The sequence below is a fragment of the Pecten maximus genome, chromosome 2 (genome assembly GCF_902652985.1).
Source record: "Pecten maximus chromosome 2, xPecMax1.1, whole genome shotgun sequence".
Taxonomy (NCBI): Eukaryota; Metazoa; Mollusca; class Bivalvia; order Pectinida; family Pectinidae; genus Pecten; species Pecten maximus.
The window spans coordinates 23,544,809-23,567,509 of record NC_047016.1 but is presented as its reverse complement, the minus strand read 5'-3'; the positions used below and the strand labels follow the sequence as shown (position 1 = coordinate 23,567,509).

The following is a 22,701-nucleotide window of genomic DNA, read 5'->3' as shown; positions in this document are numbered from 1 at the left end:
TGACATCATCACATTACTTGGATCTAACCTAGATTGTTGTCGATGTAGTACAGGATCCTACTCCTACGGACTATACGGGTTATTCAGTCTTTTGTTTTTACTACTTCACAGGAATCACCAGATCCTGATGGAAGGGTAAAATGAAGGTCTTGTTTTTATACTAAGTAAGGTGGTTTGGTACAGAATAGAAAATACATGTACAGGTATATAATTGTTGACATATATACATAATACAGTACATTGTAACACATATGACGAAGAAAAACAACTGTATTATTTATGCCCTTACTAGACCTCGAACTCACGACCTACGGCGCCTAACCGCCTAGCCAGAAATACCCGAAGCTCATAACGCTGCACCATATTCACGTTCCCGGATGTCTATATATACATAATTAACAATGTCCAATCGTTTTATTGGTAATCGAAGTTCGTTTCATGAATACACGATTCACATCGTTCTAAAACAGCATGGTGTGTTCTTTACAACGGACCGTCGTCTTAGGACTGGTCGTCAATACCGTTAGTTTACATGACCCCTGACAACACCGGTAGGTTACATGACCCCCCCAGACAACACCAGTAGGTTACATGAACCCCTGACAACACCAGTAGGTTACATGACCCCTGACAACACCAGTAGTTTACATGACCCATGACAACACCGCTAGTTTACATGAACCCCTGACAACACCGGTAGGTTACATGACCCCCCTGACAACACCAGTAGGTTACATGAACCCCTGACAACACCAGTAGGTTACATGACCCCTGACAACACCAGTAGGTAACATGAACCCCTGACAACACCAGTAGGTTACATGAACCCCTGACAACACCAGTAGGCTACATGACCCCTAACAACACCAGTAGGTAACATGAACCCCTGACAACACCAGTAGGTTACATGACCCCTGACAACACCAGTAGGTTACATGACCCCCTGACAACACCGCTAGTTTACATGAACCCCTGACAACACCAGTAGATTACACGAACACCTGACAACACCAGTAGGCTACATGACCCCCTGACAACACCAGTAGGCTACATGACCCCCTGACAACACCAGTAGGTTACATGACCCCCTGACAACACCAGTAGGTTACATGAACCCCTGACAACACCAGTAGGCTACATGAACCCCTGACAACACCAGTAGGCTACATGAACCCCTGACAACACCAGTAGGCTACAAGACCCCCTGACAACACCAGTAGTTTACATGACCCCCTGACAACACCGGTAGGCTACATGACCCCCTGACAACACCAGTAGATTACATGAACACCTGGCAACACCAGTAGGCTACATGACCCCCTGACAACACCAGTAGGCTACATGACCCCCTGACAACACCAGTAGGCTACATGACCCCCTGACAACACCAGTAGGTTACATGACCCCCTGACAACACCAGTGGGTTACATGAACCCCTCACAACACCAGTAGGCTACATGAACCCCTGACAACACCAGTGGGTTACATGAACCCCTGACAACACCAGTAGGCTACATGAACCCCTGACAACACCAGTAGTTTACATGACCCCCTGACAACACCGGTAGGCTACATGACCCCCTGACAACACCGGTAGGTTACATGAACCCCTGACAACACCAGTAGGCTACATGACCCCTGACAACACCAGTAGGTTACATGACCCCTGACAACACCAGTAGGCTACATGACCCCTGACAACACCAGTAGGCTACATGACCCCTGGCAACACCAGTAGGTTACATGAACACCTGACAACACCAGTAGGCTACATGAACCCCTGACAACACCAGTACTTTACATGAACACCTGACAACACCAGTAAGCTACATGAACCCCTGACAACACCAGTGGGTTACTAACCCCTGACAACACCAGTAGTTTACATGACCCCCTGACAACACCGGTAGTTTACATGAACCCCTGACAACACCAGTAGTTTACATGAACCCCTGACAACACCAGTAGGCTACATAACCCCGGACAACACCGGTAGGCTACATGACCCCCTGACAACACCAGTAGGCTACATGAACCCCTGACAACACCGGTAGGTTACATGAACCCCTGACAACACCAGTAGTTTACATGACCCCTGACAACACCAGTAGTTTACATGAACCCCTGACAACACCAGTAGGTTACATGACCCCCTGACAACACCAGTAGGCTACATGAACCCCTGACAACTTCAGTAGGCTACATGAACCCCTGACAACACCAGTAGTTTACATGAACCCCTGACAACACCAGTAGTTTACATGAACCCCTGACAACACCAGTAGTTTACATGAACCCCTGACAACACCAGTAGGTTACATGACCCCCTGACAACACCGGTAGGTTACATGAACCCCTGACAACACCGGTAGGTTACATGAACCCCTGACAACACCAGTAGGTTTACATGACCCCTGACAACACCAGTAGGCTACATGAACCCCTGACAACACCGGTAGGCTACATGACCCCTGACAACACCAGTAGGCTACATGACCCCCTGACAACACCAGTAGGCTACATGAACCCCTGACAACACCGGTAGGTTACATGAACCCCTGACAACACCGGTAGGTTACATGACCCCTGACAACACCAGTAGGTTACATGACCCCCTGACAACACCAGTAGGTTACATGAACCCCTGACAACACCAGTAGGTAACATGACCCCCTGGCAACACCAGTAGATTACATGAACACCTGACAACACCAGTAGTTTACATGACCCCCTGACAACACCAGTAGATTACATGACCCCCTGACAACACCGGTAGGTTACATGACCCCCTGACAAGACCTGTAGGCTACATGACCCCAGACAACACCAGTAGTATTGGACTTGACTTCCAAACCAGGATGATAAGACCTTGGTCTTTGTGTTTTATTGGGCTATATTAGACATGTATTTCAGAAATGTCTCAAAACAGTCTTGATTACAGTCCCTTTAGATTAGGCAACAGGAATAAATGTTATCAATAAAATGTTGTAATTTGTATAGCCCTGTATAATACACACAAAAATGATGACATATATTCATGATCGCTCTCTACATATGTAAAAGTGGAGAGTACGTGTCACTGTTCTAGCTATTGTTACCGGAAAGTGGTAAGATGTCCGGTTGGAGAGCCAGAGGTCGTTGGTTCGAGCCCCAGCACAGGCAGGACACTTTTCATTACTCCTTTCTGTTACATGAACACATCAAATCAGATTTTATTTTGAATATCATAATAATGTTTCAATGTTGAATTTCAATTCAAGAGATGAACGAAACTTACGTTTTAAAATCAACTCCGAATAAAAACCAGACCTCCGCTTTTCTGGTTTCTGATATATGATCAGGATACTGAATTTACCGCATTCCAGGACGATATCGCAAAAATGGAGCACGTTTGCTTTAATATCTTGACCGAAAAATGGACACCTTTAACCAGGTTGTCTCGACTGCAGCAGTCATCTTAAGAGTACGGCTTGGTTTCAGGCGAACACAACAGAGTAGCTGGAGTTGTCTCCCTTATACGTGTGGCGAGTTTTCGATTTCATCCTGATAAATACTCTCTATTGTTTATGTTCTAACTTGAATGCGTTGTAGTTATTAGGAAGTGTCAGGATTAAGTCTTTGATATAGACATTGACTTACCGACGGTAGCTTCCGACCCTGACGTCTGCCGTATATGGATATTCCGGGAACCTTCCTCAATCTCTACCAAAGTCCTGTATCCTAAAATACAAATAAACCTATCCATATACGATACTTAATTTCTACGAATCTCCGTAACTTGAATATTTTATTGCAATTTATCACAGAATGTCTGTATCACAGTACGTATATCATTTATCCTCTCTTGACTCCGAGTTCTGCTATATTTAAAAATGAAATAGTCTACAAATGTGAACACTTAATTATCGATGAAAATCCTGAAATCAACTATTTTTATTTATCATTAAACTTTGTCCTCAATTTTCTTCTTCGTCATTACCTGAGTAGAGCACCTGGGATATGGAACCAGAAACCACCTCACATGAACTTCCGTCACCATTACAAACTCCACACCTGTCGTAGGTGGCGCTGGAGTCGAGCTGCAGGTCACATCCAAGTGTCTAGACACACATGATTTCAGATAATTGTATACCAAAATATACGGAGAGCAAATATATGATTCTGGTTATTCAATGACCTGTCACACTAACTGGACATATGTATTCAAGTCCAGAAATTTTAACATTGGACGCATGTTTTTAATACTATACATCGACTCATCCTGATAAATATGTCGGTATTGGGTTTATTCTATTAGAATGATATGTTTCCGGAGAAGTCTTCTGGCTGAAAATAATGGATTATCCTTCATTAAGAGGTATATATAGCTCTTCGTTACCGATAAAAAAAGAAGGGCCAATTTTGGATATTGACTAAAATCAGAGACCTACATGTATATATTGATAATGTTACGGCCTCTAATATTTTACCTGACCTAATTAGCTGGTAGTTTAAGTTCACCTGTGGTGTGTCAAAAACAAAATATTATATTAATGAAATTATTAAAATGTCAACTTTGAAAATGTTAACCAAATAATTGGAATTATTTAATTGTTTCAAACGTCCTCGTTGTTGGCGGTATGACGAATTCTTTCAAACGTTCTCATTGCTAGTGGTATGACGAATTCTTTAAAACGTTCTCATTGCTAGTGGTGTGACGAATTCTTTAAAACGTTCTCATTGCTAGCGGTGTGACGAATTCTTTAAAACGTTCTCATTGTTGGCGGTATGACGAATTCTTTAAAACGGTCTCATTGTTAGTGGTGTGACGAATTCTTTAAAACGTTCTCATTGTTAGCGGTGTGACAAATTCTTTAAAACGTTCTCACTGTTGGCGGTATGACAAATTCTTTAAAACGTTCTCATTGTTAGCGATTTAACGAATTCTTTAAAACGTTCTCATTGTTGGCGGTATGACGAATTCTTTAAAACGTTCTCATTGCTAGCGATTTAACGAATTCTTTAAAACGTTCTCATTGCTGGCGGTATGACGAATTCTTTAAAACGTTCTCATTGCTAGCGATTTAACGAATTCTTTAAAACGTTCTCATTGTTAGCGATTTAACGAATTCTTTAAAACGTTCTCATTGTTGGCGGTATGACGAATTCTTTAAAACGTTCTCATTGATAGCGATTTAACGAATTCTTTAAAACGTCCTCGTTGTTGGCGGTATGACGAATTCTTTAAAACGTTCTCATTGTTAGAGGTATGACGAATTCTTTAAAACGTTCTCATTGCTAGCGATGTGACGAATTCTTTAAAACGTTCTCATTGTTAGCGGTATGACGAATTCTTTAAAACGTTCTCATCGCTAGCGGTGTGACGAATTCTTTAAAACGTTCTCATTGTTGGCGGTGTGACGAATTGTTTAAAACGTTCTAATTGTTGGCGGTGTGACGAATTGTTTCAAACGTTCTCATTGTTTGCGGTATGACGAATCCTTTAACATTGAAATCAGATTGTTTTTATGAAAGAACTGTATGGTGCGATTTAATCCATTTTGGCTTATCTGTATCTAGCTCCCAATGTATTTTGAAAGTGGTTAATATGTTGTGTATTTTGTTAAGTATATGGAATCAATCTGACCACAAACGAATAAAGTAATGAACATCCATCATATCATTTTTGTGAACGTGTTTATATTGATAATATTGTGTAGTCTTTCCGTCTTGTACCGTATCATTACAAATAAGAGTTTATCTGTTTATGAATTCTCTGTGTATAAACAGACGTTCCTACCTCACATAGACCCTTGACACAAATTTTCGGGGTGTCGTCAAGGGAACAGCTCGTGCCATCGACGACTTTTGACGTAAACTTGACGACCAGTCCGGCCACGTCTACAGCAGAGCAGACGAGTGAGCAGGGGTGGAGACGATGGTGTGAGGCTGGTGAGATGTGGCCTACAAAAAATACGTGACTGACTATGTCAACAAATATGGGTCATGTTACTTACAATGTCAACAAATAGAATACAGATGACTTACAACATCAACAAGTACGGGATATATGTGATTTACATCATCAACAAATACGGGTCAGGTGACTTACAATATCAACAAATACGGGTTAGGTGATTTACATTGTCAACAAATACGGGTCATGTGACATCCACCAACAAATACGGGTCGTGTGACATCCACCAACAAATACGGGTCGTGTGACATCCACCAACAAATACGGGTCATGTGACTTACAACATCAACAAATATGGATGGAGTTTCGGCAACTGCATTGCACAAGATTAATTTTATCCCAAATAAACTTCATCTGCTATAAAATCAGAACCTAATTAAGAAAGCACGTTTTGAAAAAACGCTTGGAAACGTGTAGAATATCGAAATATAAACAAACCTAAGCGTAAAATTAAATTAATAGACATTTGGAAACATTGGAATAACACGTATATGGTTAAAAGGGTATAATTTTACCTGTGATGAAGGGTTTCCACGAGTGTTTCCGGTTGTTGTGACTGAGCCCATTAAAGAAAGCACATTGGAGACCTCGGAAATCCAGGGCCCCTTCCGGACATTTCTGGGAACAACAGTGTTAATGATAACTTCCTTCATTTCTTCAACTTTCCAAAGTTTTATACATTTTTTTCTTACTTGCTTTTTGTTGTTTTTGTTGTTGTTGTTTTTTTGGTTTTTTTGGTGTTTTTTTTTCGAAATATCATCAAAGAAAGTGTCGTTACACTCTGTACATGCAGTCTATGACTTACCTTGACGTTGCAAGTCTGGCGCTGTTCCTTGTCCCCACGGCACAGCTCAGCCTCCACTGGAGTCGGATGTCGGCTATCCAGAGACAATACAAAAACATTAATGAAATTATTTGAATTCAAAGTTATTGTTGTGTTCACTTGTGAGAAATTCCTTATGCCAAAGAAGAAGAACAAGGAACAAGAACAAGAAGAGATCGGTGACCTACCCAAATCTGTAACAGGTCCTGTACCGACGCTTTACTCCAACACCACATGAACGAGAACATGGCGAGAACTCATTCCACGCGCTCCACCGGAAGTCAGGGTCATAGTGCTGCAATAGGAAGCAACCATCCTTTTATCAATATACAGATAACATACACTACATAAAAGTAACAATACATAGATAGTTTGTTTGCAGTTTTATCATTTTAATTATTTATGAATAATACAATAAAGACTATACTAATAACAAAAGTCAAAGTGATACTGCTTTGCTGCAATATAAGTAAACTTCAGATTCATGGCACTTTGACATCACGTATTCTAACGTCAAGATCACATTTCTACAGTATCAAAGATCAATCCTGCAAAACGAGGTCAGGGTCAATGAAGTGCATCAATATACCAGATAGACATTATATGTTTCAAGTGTCTACCACAATACGTTGTGTTATTCTACTCTCATACCATTATGTATGCCACTAGTGTTATATGACCTTCAGGTCTTTTGATTAGTTAAAATTGTGAACTTTGACCAGAATTTTTTTCCTTTGTTTCAGAACTTTGACCCTCGAGTGCTTTGTATCACGTGATCTTTGTTTCGTCAGGAATCGCTTCGACGTCATACCGTTGTTTCCAGGTTGTGACGTGATGTTCAGACTACTAGAGAAGCTAAATACGTCAAGGTATCGGAAACTGGCGTTCTCTACACCCGTTGCAAAATATTCATAATAATGAAACGACTTGTCCGATAAGGATTCTCTCGATGATTCTCTCGATGATTCCGTGTATTATTTTTGGTATAGAGCAGATGGAACCGCGCCATATACATAGTGCATATTGTCCACGGTTATTTTGTTTATGGATAAAGTGTTTAAAGAACATGAGATATTTACGTTTGAAAGACGCCTTATCATCATTAGAGTATTAATGTAGTTGGTCTAACTTTGAAAATAATGAAATATTTATTAAAATTAAATTTTTGAATATTAATCAGGGACTTTAAACATATGAAAATATCACAACGCCTTATTTGCATGTCAGCAAACACATGTGTATTCCAAGCAGACTTGCCACGATACAGCCGCCGCTGTCTGATTATTGTGGTAAAACTAGGTTACACAACTCGTAGTTATTGAGTATGATGTTCATTTCTCTCTTTAAACGTTACAACAGATACGAGCTTTAGGGAAAATAAATACCATTTCCAACAACCACTCGTTGTGTAATCTGTATTGTAACCTCTATTTATAGCATCATCGACCAGTTATACTGTGAATTCGCCCGTGTAATATTTCTGAGTTATGTGTTAAAAAAATATCTTTAAAAAGTACATCTATTTTTTTTTTTCATTCTATAAAACTCGTCTCCAAATTCAAATTTTTGCGAGCCATAAAATTTTCTTCTAAGACTTGTTTCATCAAATTTCGTAAGAAATGAAAACTTTTAAGATCCTATATATTTAGCTAATTTACATGTACATGTATTATGCTATTTTGATGATTACTTACATGTTTGTAGCGTAGTGTTTCATCGTGAAGATGCACAATGATTTTAGTTTTCTCTAGTGAAAATGATATCAGCTGATATCGTGTACTACACATCTACAATATCATGTCTACATTTAGTACGTAATGCTGTTTACAAGGTATGCATGAAATAATCGTCGCGTGTAGAAAGTATCGCTTACATGTCAATTTGATAAATGTTTAGAACAATATCAATCGCATAACAGCGGGAATGAAGCAATGGAAAAGAGATAAAATGAAAAAAAAAGAAAAAAAAAGAAAGAAGGAAAAAATTGACTGATTTCATATTCACGTTGAAACGAGTATATTGAAACAGTTTATTGTTAAAAAAAACCTAACTCACAATTACCTTGTTATCACACGTACACCTTGTGCGGTTTTTACCTTCGTCATCAAATTGAAATTGTCGTAATTTGATAGTGTGTTTTGCCTGTTTATAGATTGTAGTTGGGTAAGTTTCGGTAATATATTCTGACCATGGTCGCGTTAAACAACTGTCACGTCCCATTACTGGAACACGATGTTGTAAACATCGACACAACGTCTGGTCGTCTTGTCTGGGTCAACGCGGACGTCGGGTGGACCAAAGCACCCCTCGTCGTCAAAAGTCTTTACATTTTTTTGATAATTGTGTATTGCAATTTTATTTAAGAAAATTCATTTCTAAATAGTCAAGAATTGTATTCACTAAGTGATGTATATGGATATTAATAGAGCACTCAGATCGTGTACGTTTTGCCCTTTGAACGCAATTGATGACGGTACCATTTTTTACTTAAATGTCTTTTGTATCAAACATTAAGACGTAAACATATTAGAAGTTAATATGGAATTAGGCTATCTTTTTAATCTAACTAAACTTGTTAGTATACAGAGTCATAAGATAATCAATAATTTACGCAAATTTATTGTCGAAGTATTTAAAATTAGATAATCTTATGTTAGAATATATAATAAATACATGTATATATATATAAATACCGAATAATTTGCAGTTTCTAACACTATATCTCTGTGTGTAAACTCCTAAAAATATTGAATGTTCTTTTCTGATGAGCTGAAAAGCTTAAGGCTAAATAAAGAACAATGAACTAAACAATGAAATGCAAACAAAAAAACAAAAAAACAAGACACTAAAAACACAAGTCTTCGAGACAAACGTACATTTAACATTGTACGCTAATTAATATGCAGTGTTAATTTGTATATAATTGGTGTGATTAAGTCACATGTTCCTTTTTAGCTTCACATTAGATATAACCATATCATGTAGATATCACGGCCTCCGGGGTACACAAACGACCAAACTACTGATGTTTATTTCGGTGTCTGACAATAAGTATATAGTTATTTTTATTTGCAGTCCCTGTATGCTTTCTGACCACCAAAACCTTTCACAAATAGTATATATTAAAGTACAAACAACATGCGTATGAAGATATAAGGCCTAGAGAACTAAAATAAAAAAAAAATGAATTGTCACATCGTTGTTGGTTTTTTCTTTTATTTCTTTTTATATTTTTATTTATTTATTTATTTTCATTTTCATTTTATTTATTTTTTATTTTTGGGGGTGGGGGTGGGGGGGGGGGGGGGGGGGTGTGTGTGTGTTACAATATAATATACTCTACAGAAGGGTCACTTGGGGAGATACATATGGGGTTCCTCACACAAGACAGTCTCCTTCTGTACCCTTATTCGAATATCAGTATACACATTGTTTTAATGGAGTTAATTAAAAAAAAATAAAACTGGCTTGCATCAGCCCGTGAGATTACGGGGAAGGTACAGATGACACACACCGAGTACACAACACGACCAGGAAAGGAAAGCGAACGTGATATATTAAATCCGACATCCGACACCTTTACATTGTCATACGACACTACGCTACAGACCGCCGGGCGTTAAAGGGGCTACAACGGACAGAGAGTGAGTTTTTGTGTTACAAACCGTGTCCCGTCCTGCAATCATGATGCTGGAGAAACGCATGTAGTCACATTTAATCTGTGTCCCGACCCTCCTATCGTGGTACAGGAACCACACATTTAGTGTGTGTACCGACCCTCCTATCGTGGTACAGGGACCACACATTTACTATGTGTACCGACCCTCTTAACGTGGTAGAGGAACCACACATTTAGTCTGTGTACCGAACCTCCTATCATGGTAGAGGGACCACACATTTAGTCTGTGTAACGACCATCCTATCGTGGTAGAGGAACCACACATTTAGTCTGTGTACCGACCCCCCTAACGTGGTACAGGGACCACACATTTAGTCTGTGTACCGACCCTCCTAAAGTGGTACAGGGACCACACATTTAGTCTGTGTACCGACCCTCCTAACGTGGTACAGGGACCACACATTTAGTCTGTGTACCGACCCTCCTATCGTGGTACAGGGACCACACATTAAGTGTGTGTAACGACCCTCCTAACGTGGTACAGGGACCACACATTTAGTCTGTGTACCGACCCTCCTATCGTGGTACAGGGACCACACATTTAGTCTGTGTACCAACCCTCCTATCGTGGTACAGGGACCACACATTTAGTCTGTGTACCAACCCTCCTATCGTGGTACAGGGACCACACATTTAGTCTGTGTACCAACCCTCTTATTGTGGTACAGAGACCACAAATTTAGTGTGTGAACCGACCCTCCTATCGTGGTACAGGGACCACATATTTAGTGTGTGTACCGACCCTCCTAACGTGGTACAGGGACCACACATTTAGTCTGTGTACCGACCCTCCTAACGTGGTACAGGGATCACACATTTAGTCTGTGTACCGACCCTCCTATCGTGGTACAGGGACCACACATTTAGTGTGTGTACCGACCCTCCTATCGTGGTACAGGGACCACACATTTGGTCTGTGTACCGACCCTCCTATCGCGGTACAGGGACCACACATTTAGTGTGTGTACCGACCCTCCTAACGTGGTACAGGGACCACACATTTAGTGTGTGTACCGACCCTCCTAACGTGGTACAGGGATCACACATTTAGTCTGTGTACCGACCCTCCTAACGTGGTACAGGGACCACACATTTAGTCTGTGTACCGACCCTCCTAACGTGGTACAGGGACCACACATTTAGTGTGTGTACCGACCCTCCTAACGTGTTACAGGGACCACACATTTAGTGTGTGTACCGACCCTCCTAACGTGGTACAGGGATCACACATTTAGTCTGTGTACCGACCCTCCTAACGTGGTACAGGGACCACACATTTAGTCTGTGTACCGACCCTCCTAGCGTGGTACAGGGACCACATATTTAGTCTGTGTACCGACCCTCCTATCGTGGTACAGGGACCACACATTTAGTGTGTGTACCGACCCTCCTAACGTGGTACAGGGACCACACATTTAGTGTGTGTACCGACCCTTCTAACGTGATACAGGGACCACACATTTAGTGTGTGTAACGATCCTCCTAACGTGGTATAGGGACCACACATTTAGTGTGTGTAACGATCCTCCTAACGTGGTACAGGGACCAAACATTTAGTGTGTGTAACGATCCTCCTAACGTGGTACAGGGACCACACATTTAGTGTGTGTAACGATCCTCCTAACGTGGTACAGGGACCACACATTTAGTGTGTGTACCGACCCTCCTAACGTGGTGCAGGGACCCCACATTAAGTGTGTGTACCGTACCTCCTAACGTGGTACAGGGACCACACATTAAGTGTGTGTACCGACCCTCCTAACGTGGTACAGGGACCACACATTTAGTGTGTGTACCGACCCTCCTAACGTGTTACAGGGACCACACATTTAGTGTGTGTACCGACCCTCCTAACGTGGTAGAGGGACCACACATTTAGTCTGTGTAACGACCCTCCTAACGTGGTGCAGGGACCCCACATTAAGCGTGTGTACCGACCCTCCTAACGTGGTACAGGGACCACACATTTAGTGTGTGTACCGACCCTCTTATCGTGGTACAGTGACCACACCTTTAGTGTGTGTACCGACCCTCCTATCGTGGTAAGGACCACACATTTAGTGTGTGTACCGACCCTCCTAACGTGGTGCAGGGACCACACATTTAGTGTGTGTACCGACCCTCCTAACGTGGTGCAGGGACCACACATTTAGTGTGTGTAACGACCCTCCTATCGCGGTACAGGGACCACATATTTAGTGTGTGTACCGACCCTCCTAACGTGGTACAGGGACCACATATTTAGTGTGTGTACCGACCCTCCTATCGTGGTAAAGAGACCACAAATTTAGTGTGTGAACCGACCCTCCTAACGTGGTACAGGGACCACACATTTAGTCTGTGTACCGACCCTCCTATCGCGGTACAGGGACCACATATTTAGTGTGTATACCGACCCTCCTATCGTGGTACAGAGACCACACATTTAGTCTGTGTACCGACCCTCCTAACGTGGTACAGGGACCACACATTTAGTCTGTATCCCGACCCCCCTAACGTGGTACAGGGACCACACATTTAGTGTGTGTACCGACCCTCCTATCGTGGTACAGGGACCACACATTTAGTGTGTGTACCGACCCTCCTAACGTGGTGCAGGGACCACACATTTAGTGTGTGTACCGACCCTCCTAACGTGGTGCAGGGACCACACATTTAGTGTGTGTAACGACCCTCCTATCGCGGTACAGGGACCACATATTTAGTGTGTGTACCGACCCTCCTAACGTGGTACAGGGACCACACATTTAGTGTGTGTACCGACCCTCCTAACGTGGTACAGGGATCACACATTTAGTCTGTGTACCGACCCTCCTAACGTGGTACAGGGACCACACATTTAGTCTGTGTACCGACCCTCCTAACGTGGTACAGGGACCACACATTTAGTGTGTGTACCGACCCTCCTAACGTGGTACAGGGACCACACATTTAGTGTGTGTACCGACCCTCCTAACGTGGTACAGGGATCACACATTTAGTCTGTGTACCGACCCTCCTAACGTGGTACAGGGACCACACATTTAGTCTGTGTACCGACCCTCCTAGCGTGGTACAGGGACCACATATTTAGTCTGTGTACCGACCCTCCTATCGTGGTACAGGGACCACACATTTAGTGTGTGTACCGACCCTCCTAACGTGGTACAGGGACCACACATTTAGTGTGTGTACCGACCCTTCTAACGTGATACAGGGACCACACATTTAGTGTGTGTAACGATCCTCCTAACGTGGTATAGGGACCACACATTTAGTGTGTGTAACGATCCTCCTAACGTGGTACAGGGACCAAACATTTAGTGTGTGTAACGATCCTCCTAACGTGGTACAGGGACCACACATTTAGTGTGTGTAACGATCCTCCTAACGTGGTACAGGGACCACACATTTAGTGTGTGTACCGACCCTCCTAACGTGGTGCAGGGACCCCACATTAAGTGTGTGTACCGACCCTCCTAACGTGGTACAGGGACCACACATTAAGTGTGTGTACCGACCCTCCTAACGTGGTACAGGGACCACACATTTAGTGTGTGTACCGACCCTCCTAACGTGTTACAGGGACCACACATTTAGTGTGTGTACCGACCCTCCTAACGTGGTAGAGGGACCACACATTTAGTCTGTGTAACGACCCTCCTAACGTGGTGCAGGGACCCCACATTAAGCGTGTGTACCGACCCTCCTAACGTGGTACAGGGACCACACATTTAGTGTGTGTACCGACCCTCTTATCGTGGTACAGTGACCACACCTTTAGTGTGTGTACCGACCCTCCTATCGTGGTAAGGACCACACATTTAGTGTGTGTACCGACCCTCCTAACGTGGTGCAGGGACCACACATTTAGTGTGTGTACCGACCCTCCTAACGTGGTGCAGGGACCACACATTTAGTGTGTGTAACGACCCTCCTATCGCGGTACAGGGACCACATATTTAGTGTGTGTACCGACCCTCCTAACGTGGTACAGGGACCACATATTTAGTGTGTGTACCGACCCTCCTATCGTGGTACAGAGACCACAAATTTAGTGTGTGAACCGACCCTCCTAACGTGGTACAGGGACCACACATTTAGTCTGTGTACCGACCCTCCTATCGCGGTACAGGGACCACATATTTAGTGTGTATACCGACCCTCCTATCGTGGTACAGAGACCACACATTTAGTCTGTGTACCGACCCTCCTAACGTGGTACAGGGACCACACATTTAGTCTGTATCCCGACCCCCCTAACGTGGTACAGGGACCACACATTTAGTGTGTGTACCGACCCTCCTATCGTGGTACAGGGACCACACATTTAGTGTGTGTACCGACCCTCCTAACGTGGTGCAGGGACCACACATTTAGTGTGTGTACCGACCCTCCTAACGTGGTGCAGGGACCACACATTTAGTGTGTGTAACGACCCTCCTATCGCGGTACAGGGACCACATATTTAGTGTGTGTACTGACCCTCCTAACGTGGTACAGGGACCACATATTTAGTGTGTGTACCGACCCTCCTATCGTGGTACAGAGATCACAAATTTAGTGTGTGAACCGACCCTCCTAACGTGGTACAGGGACCACACATTTAGTGTGTGTACCGACCCTCCTATCGCGGTACAGGGACCACATATTTAGTGTGTACAGACCCTCCTATCGTGGTACAGAGACCACACATTTAGTCTGTGTACCGACCCTCCTAACGTGGTACAGGGACCACACATTTAGTCTGTATCCCGACCCCCCTAACGTGGTACAGGGACCACACATTTAGTGTGTGTACCGACCCTCCTATCGTGGTACAGGGACCACACATTTAGTCTGTGTACCGACCCTCCTAACGTGGTACAGGGACCACACATTTAGTGTGTGAACCGACCCACTTAACGTGGTACAGGGACCACACATTTATTCTGCGTACCGACCCTCCTATCGTGGTACAGGGACCACATATTTAGTGTGTGTACCGACCCACCTAACGTGGTACAGGGACCACACATTTAGTCTGTATAACGACCCTCCTAACGTGGTATAGGGACCACACATTTAGTGTGTGTACCGACCCACCTAACGTGGTACAGGGACCACACATTTAGTGTGTGAACCGACCCTCCTATCGTGGTACAGGGGCCACACATTTAGTCTATGTACCGACCCTCCTATCGTGGTACAGGAACCACACATTTAGTCTGTATCCCAACCCTCCTAACGTGGTACAGGGACCACACATTTAGTCTGTGTACCGACCCTCCTAACGTGGTACAGGGACCACACATTTAGTCTGTGTACCGACCCACCTAACGTGGTACAGGGACCACACATTTAGTGTTTGTACCGACCCTCCTAGCGTGGTACAGGGACCACACATTTAGTGTGTGTACCGACCCTCCTAACGTGGTACAGGGACCACACATTTAGTCTGTGTACCGACCCTCCTAACGTGGTACAAGGACCACATATTTAGTGTGTGTACCGACCCTCCTATCGTGGTACAGAGACCACAAATTTAGTGTGTGAACCGACCCTCCTATCGTGGTACAGGGACCACATATTTAGTGTGTGTACCGACCCTCCTAACGTGGTACAGGGACCACACATTTAGTCTGTGTACCGACCCTTCTAACGTGGTACAGGGATCACACATTTAGTCTGTGTACCGACCCTCCTAACGTGGTACAGGGACCACACATTTAGTGTGTGTACCGACCCTCCTAACGTGGTACAGGGATCACACATTTAGTCTGTGTACCGACCCTCCTAACGTGGTACAGGGATCACACATTTAGTCTGTGTACCGACCCTCCTAACGTGGTACAGGGACCACACATTTAGTGTGTGTACCGACCCTCCTAACGTGGTACAGGGATCACACATTTAGTCTGTGTACCGACCCTCCTAACGTGGTACAGGGACCACACATTGAGTGTGTGTACCGACCCTCCTAACGTGGTACAGTGACCACACATTTGGTCTGTGTACCGACCCTCTTATTGTGGTACAGGGACCACACATTAAGTGTGTGTACCGACCCTCCTAACGTGGTACAGGGACCACATATTTAGTCTGTGTACCGACCCTCCTATCGTGGTACAGGGACCACACATTTAGTGTGTGTACCCCGACACTCCTAACGTGGTACAGGGACCATACATTTAGTGTGTGTACCGACCCTTCTAACGTGATACAGGGACCACACATTTAGTGTGTGTAACGATCCTCCTAACGTAGGTAGAGGGACCACACATTTAGTGTGTGTAACGATCCTCCTAACGTGGTACAGGGACCACACATTTAGTGTGTGTAACGATCCTCCTAACGTGGTACAGGGACCACACATTTAGTGTGTGTAACGATCCTCCTAACGTGGTACAGGGACCACACATTTAGTGTGTGTACCGACCCTCCTAACGTGGTGCAGGGACCCCACATTAAGTGTGTGTACCGACCCTCCTAACGTGGTACAGGGACCACACATTAAGTGTGTGTACCGACCCTCCTAACGTGGTACAGGGACCACACATTTAGTGTGTGTACCGACCCTCCTAACGTGTTACAGGGACCACACATTTAGTGTGTGTACCGACCTTCCTAACGTGGTAGAGGGACCACACATTTAGTCTGTGTACCGACCCTCTTAACGTGGTGCAGGGACCCCACATTAAGCGTGTGTACCGACCCTCCTAACGTGGTACAGGGACCACACATTTCGTGTGTGTACCGACCCTCTTATCGTGGTACAGTGACCACACCTTTAGTGTGTGTACCGACCCTCCTAACGTGGTACAGGGACCACACATTTAGTCTGCGTACCGACCCTCCTATCGTGGTAAGGACCACACATTTAGTGTGTGTACCGACCCTCCTAACGTGGTACAGGGACCACACATTTAGTGTGTGTACCGACCCTCCTATCGTGGTACAGGGACCACACATTTAGTGTGTGAACCGACCCTCCTAACGCGGTACAGGGACCACACATTTAGTCTGTGTACCGACCCTCCTAACGCGGTACAGGGACCACACATTTAGTGTGTGTACCGACCCTCCTATCGTGGTACAGGGACCACACATTTAGTCTATGTACCGACCCTCCTATCGTGGTACATGAACCACACATTTAGTCTGTATCCCGACCCCCCTAACGTGGTACAGGGACCACATATTTAGTCTGTGTACCGACCCTCCTAACTTGGTACAGGGACCACACATTTATACATATAGTGTGTGTACCGACCCTCCTAACGTGGTACAGGGACCACACATTTAGTGTGTGTACCGACCCTCCTATCGTGGTACAGGGACCACATATTTAGTCTGTATCCCGACCCTCCTATCGCGATACAGGGACCACATATTTAGTCTGTGCCCCGACTCTCCTATCGTGGTACAGAGACTATATATTTAATCTGTGTACCGACCTTCCTATCGTGGTAGGGACCAGACATTAAGTCCTGAAGTCCCAAGATTGAATTTAAAGTCAATGAGATGGTTGAATTAGAGTGGAGAGAGGTGGAGGGTCGAGAAATAAGGATTGGGTGATTATGTTGAATACAGGGTAATGAAGAGATAGAATTATTGCGTTGCACATTGTAAGCATATGGTACCGACAGTTTAAGTCAATATTACTTGAATCAGAAATGTGAAGTTCATTATTTCAACATGTAACTGTAAACAAATCAATATGTATATATATAAGTAAACTATGCTACTGTCAAACTAAGTTGTCAGACGTAGTCTCATGCTTCTGTCAGACTCCTGTCAGACGTAGTCTCAGGCTACTGTCAGACTCCTGTCAGACGTAGTCCCAGACTTCTGTCAGACTCCTGTCAGACTCCTGTCAGACGTAGTCTCAGGCTTCTGTCAGACTCCTGTCAGACGTAGTCTCAGGCTACTGTCAGACTTCTGTCAGACTCCTGTCAGACGTAGTCTCAGGCTACTGTCAGACTACTGTCAGACTCCTGTCATACGTAGTCTCAGGCTAATGTCAGACTCCTGTCAGACGTAGTCTCATGCTACTGTCAGACTCCTGTCAGACGTAGTCTCAGACTCCTGTCAGACGTAGTCTCAGGCTACTGTCAGACTACTGTCAGACTCCTGTCAGACGTAGTCTCAGGCTAATGTCAGACTCCTGTCAGACGTAGTCTCAGGCTACTGTCAGACTCCTGTCAGACGTTGTCTCATGCTACTGTCAGACGTAGTCTCAGGCTTCTGTCAGACTCCTGTCAGACGTAGTCTCAGGCTACTGTCAGACTCCTGTCAGACGTAGTCTCAGGCTACTGTCAGACTCCTGTCAGACGTAGTCTCAGGCTTCTGCCAGACGTACTCTCAGGCTACTGTCAATCTTCTGTGAGACGTAGTCTCAGGCTACTGTCAGACTCCTGTCAGACGTAGTCTCATGCTACTGTCAGACTCCTGTCAGACGTAGTCTCAGGCTTCTGTCAGACGTAGTCTCAGACTCCTGTCAGACGTAGTCTCAGGCTACTGTCAGACTTCTGTCAGACGTAGTCGCAGACTTCTGTCAGACGTAGTCTCAGACTTCTGTCAGACGTACTCTCAGGCTACTGTCAGACTCCTGTCAGACGTAGTCTCAGGCTTCTGTCAGTCGTAGTCTCAGGCTACTGTCAGACGTGGTTTCAGACTTCTGTCAAACTCCTGTCAGACGTAGTCTCAGGCTACTGTCAGACTCCTGTCAGACGTAGTCTTAGAATACTTTCTTCAACTTTGGTCCAGAAGAAAAGAAACTGCTTGGGAGAAATTAATAAACATAAATCTTTCACGTGTATGATATCAATAACTGCTTACCGTTTCCACCTGGCCGTGTGTCATGGAAGTCCATATTTGGTGCGGAAGTATAAGAAGGCTATATAAGAGAGAAACGTACAACTCCTTTAAGTAAACCATGTGAATGCATGGACCAGATGCTGGGGAAAGTCAGGTTACAGTAGGAACACGAAAGATAACCGTGTCTCCATCAGAAGACACCAGAAAACGATACAGAAATGAAACGATAAATATATATGTACTTGAGGTTATCTGGTAAAACACTTGAGTGAGTGTGGACACTGCCTCCCCACACAGAGTAGGACACCTGATACAGACGGTGTAAGGTTCCTGATGTCTATCGAGCGTTTTTCTCCACTTTCTATCTGAACTCACGGCTGTATTGTGTGTGTTTATTCAGGTGCTCCACGAGTTGTAGATATGTATCCTCTTACTGGTAGGTTCTCTACTGTAATACATCTCCGTCCTAAACCGAGGCTGGTTCTACACACACCTGGCAATGTCTCTACGGTTACCTGGCTTATATAAGGACACACGCCTGTTACGAAACCATGTGTTCCAAACGTTGTTGTTGTGGTGTTTTCAATTTTGTTTCGTTTTGTTTGTTTGTGTGATTTTTTGTTTTGTTTTGTATGTGTTGGTGGTGGTCTTTACGAGATTTTATTGGTGTATAGCATACCTGGTTGAAAATCGAGTCCCGCATCAATGAACCAGAGATCTCGAGGGGAATTAGCATTCATTTCGTTAGTGAATGTGTTATGAAGGCTCAGTTGATCTTATTCTATAATTCATTTTGCTGCGTTAGAAATTTTCCTTTCGGAATGAGAATCCCCTTGCTATATTATTTCCTCTGATATTTTGGTCTATAAGCTTGCAATCAGCCTAAAAATTAAATATGAAAAACTAACTACCAAGGACAACCCGATATTGCATATTCTAAAACTAATCATCAATATTATCTTTAAAAGAAATAATAATACATGTAATAACTATTTACACCTGTCAAAATCCCAGATTCTCAGACCTGTGTGTCGGTCGTCTGCACTAGCCTGGTAAGTCAATATTTATATCTTAATACGAAATTTTGCTTTACTTCATCACAAAGATTCGATAAGTTGATGATAATTTGTGAAGTTGATTGATTTCATAATGAGAACAAGACAGAAACACAACACGGATAAGATTGTGCGGTTTTAACGTGAATATAGTAATAATAATTACCGACAGGTACGAATGAGGAAACACCGTATAACATGAAACGACACTGGCATCTGTTGTCGACAAATTAGCAGCATATAGGGTTCGCTTACACATTCTATCAGATTTGAAAAGTTAAAAACCTGTCAATTATTAATGAAAAATAATAAGTTTTTAAAGTGAATACCAATTCTAGGAAAATTTTCCCTTTTTCGGAGGGGAGGGGGGGATTTTTTTATAGCCTTAAAAATGGGGAAAAAATTATCACTTAATTACTGGACCCCCCCTTTCGAAAATTTTGGCTAACTTTGCGGAGATGGCATACAATTTGTTTAGTGCATAAAATTTAAGGTTAAACATTTTCCTGAGCCCTTTAACACTATCCTCCAAAATCAGTATTGGTTGGACAGATGGACTGACAGCCGTTGTAATCCATACCCCCCACCCCCAACTAACGATGTGTCTCCATTTAACACACACACAACTAGATGTGATACAATATATAGATGTGTGATACATTGTTTAGATATGTGATACATTGGATAAATGTTTGATAAATTTAATAGATGTGTGATACAATGTATGGATAGGTGTGATATGGTGTATAGATGTGGTACATTGTATAGATGTGATACATTGTATAGATGTGTGATGCATTGTATAGATGTGTGATACATTGTATAGATGTGTGATACATTTATAAATGTGTTACAATGTTAACGTGTTTGATATATTGTAAACATGTCTGATAGATTGTATAGATGTGGGTAACATTGTATGCATGATACACTGTACATTGTATAAATGGACAATACATTGTATAGATGATACGTCGTCTAGATTTGATACGTAGTAACAAGAGGCCCATGGGGCCTGTATCACTCAAATGGTTGAATTAGACCAAATGTCAAATTAGTGTTGGGTGTTCAATTCGTTTTATTTGTCAATCTCAAACAGTGCTATATATGGTTATAGTGTTGGGATCCCAACTGCTTTAAAGAAATAACGAAGTCCAGACTTACTAGGGGCCTGAAAGACCTCAAGAATTGTTTTTACATCATGCATTCATCACTTTATGACTAGTAGCGATTTAAAGGAATTACCTTTATTTCCTCTATGGGGCCCCGCCCATTTGGCCCCCTGGGGGTCAAAGTCATCATTAATGCAAAATATGTTGGCTTCCCCCAAGGATGTTTCTAACCAAATTGGGTTCAAATCCATTAATAACTTAACGACTAGTAGCGATTTAAAGGAATTACCTCTATTTCCCCTTTTGGGCTCCGCCCCTTTATCCCCTTGGGGGTCAGAGTTACCATTTATGCAAAATCTGTTCCCCTTCCCAAAAGGATGTTTCTGACCAAATTGGGTTCAAATCCATTCATAACTTTATGACAAGTAGCGATTTAAAGGAATTACCTCTATTTCTACTATGCGGCCCCTCTCCTTTGGCCCCTCAGGGGTTAGAGTCACCATTTATGCAAAATCTGTTCCCCTTCCCAAAAGGATGTTTCTGACCAAATTGGGTTCAAATCCATTCATAACTTTATGACTAGTAGCGTTTTAAAGGAATTGCCTCAATTTCCCCTATTGGGCCCCGCCCCTCCAGCCCCTTGGGGGTCAGAGTCACCATTTATACAAAATCTGATCTTCCGCCAAGGATGTTTCTGACCAAATTTTGGTCAAAATCAAATAAGAGCTTTTTGACTAGTAGCGATTTGAAGCAAATGTTGGCGGACGCCGCCACGGCATGACAAAAGCTCACAGGACCTTCGGTCCAGGTGAGCTAAAAATGTGTGATACAATGTATAGATATTTGATATATTATATAGATGTGCGATACTTTGTATAGATGGATGATACATTGTATAAATGTAATACATTGTATAGATTTGATACTTGGTAAAGATATATTGTATAAATGTATGATACATTGTTTATATGTTTGAGGGCATTGTATAGATATGCGATACATTGTTTATAGATGTGTGCTACATTGTATAGATGTGAGATACAATATATATGTGTGATACATTGTATAGATGTGCAATACCTTGTATATATGTGCAATACATTGTATAGATGTGAAATACATTGTATAGATGTGTGATGCATTGTTTAGATTCGTAATACAATGTATAGATGTGAGATACAATATATATAAATGTGTGATACATTGTATAGATGTGCAATACCTTGTATAGATGTGAAATACATTGTATAGATGTGTGATGAATTGTTTAGATGCATGATACAATGTATAGATGTGAT

At 43.0% G+C, this 22,701-nt stretch overlaps 1 protein-coding gene across 1 annotated transcript in view; it reads right to left on the bottom strand.

Moving 5' to 3' along the window:
- Nucleotides 1-19,479, bottom strand: part of LOC117321560 (ADAMTS-like protein 2) — a 153,831-nt gene extending 134,352 nt beyond the window's left edge. Inside the window, exons 1-7 of the mRNA XM_033876017.1 lie at nt 19,258-19,479; nt 6,968-7,074; nt 6,762-6,834; nt 6,472-6,574; nt 5,780-5,943; nt 3,980-4,100; nt 3,640-3,720 (exon numbers count right to left, since the gene is read on the bottom strand). Coding sequence (XP_033731908.1) covers nt 3,640-3,720; nt 3,980-4,100; nt 5,780-5,943; nt 6,472-6,574; nt 6,762-6,834; nt 6,968-7,074; nt 19,258-19,356 — 748 coding nt within the window. The 5' untranslated portion in view covers nt 19,357-19,479. The remainder of the gene's footprint in view (nt 1-3,639; nt 3,721-3,979; nt 4,101-5,779; nt 5,944-6,471; nt 6,575-6,761; nt 6,835-6,967; nt 7,075-19,257) is intronic.
- Between the last annotated feature and the right edge of the window lie 3,222 nt (nt 19,480-22,701).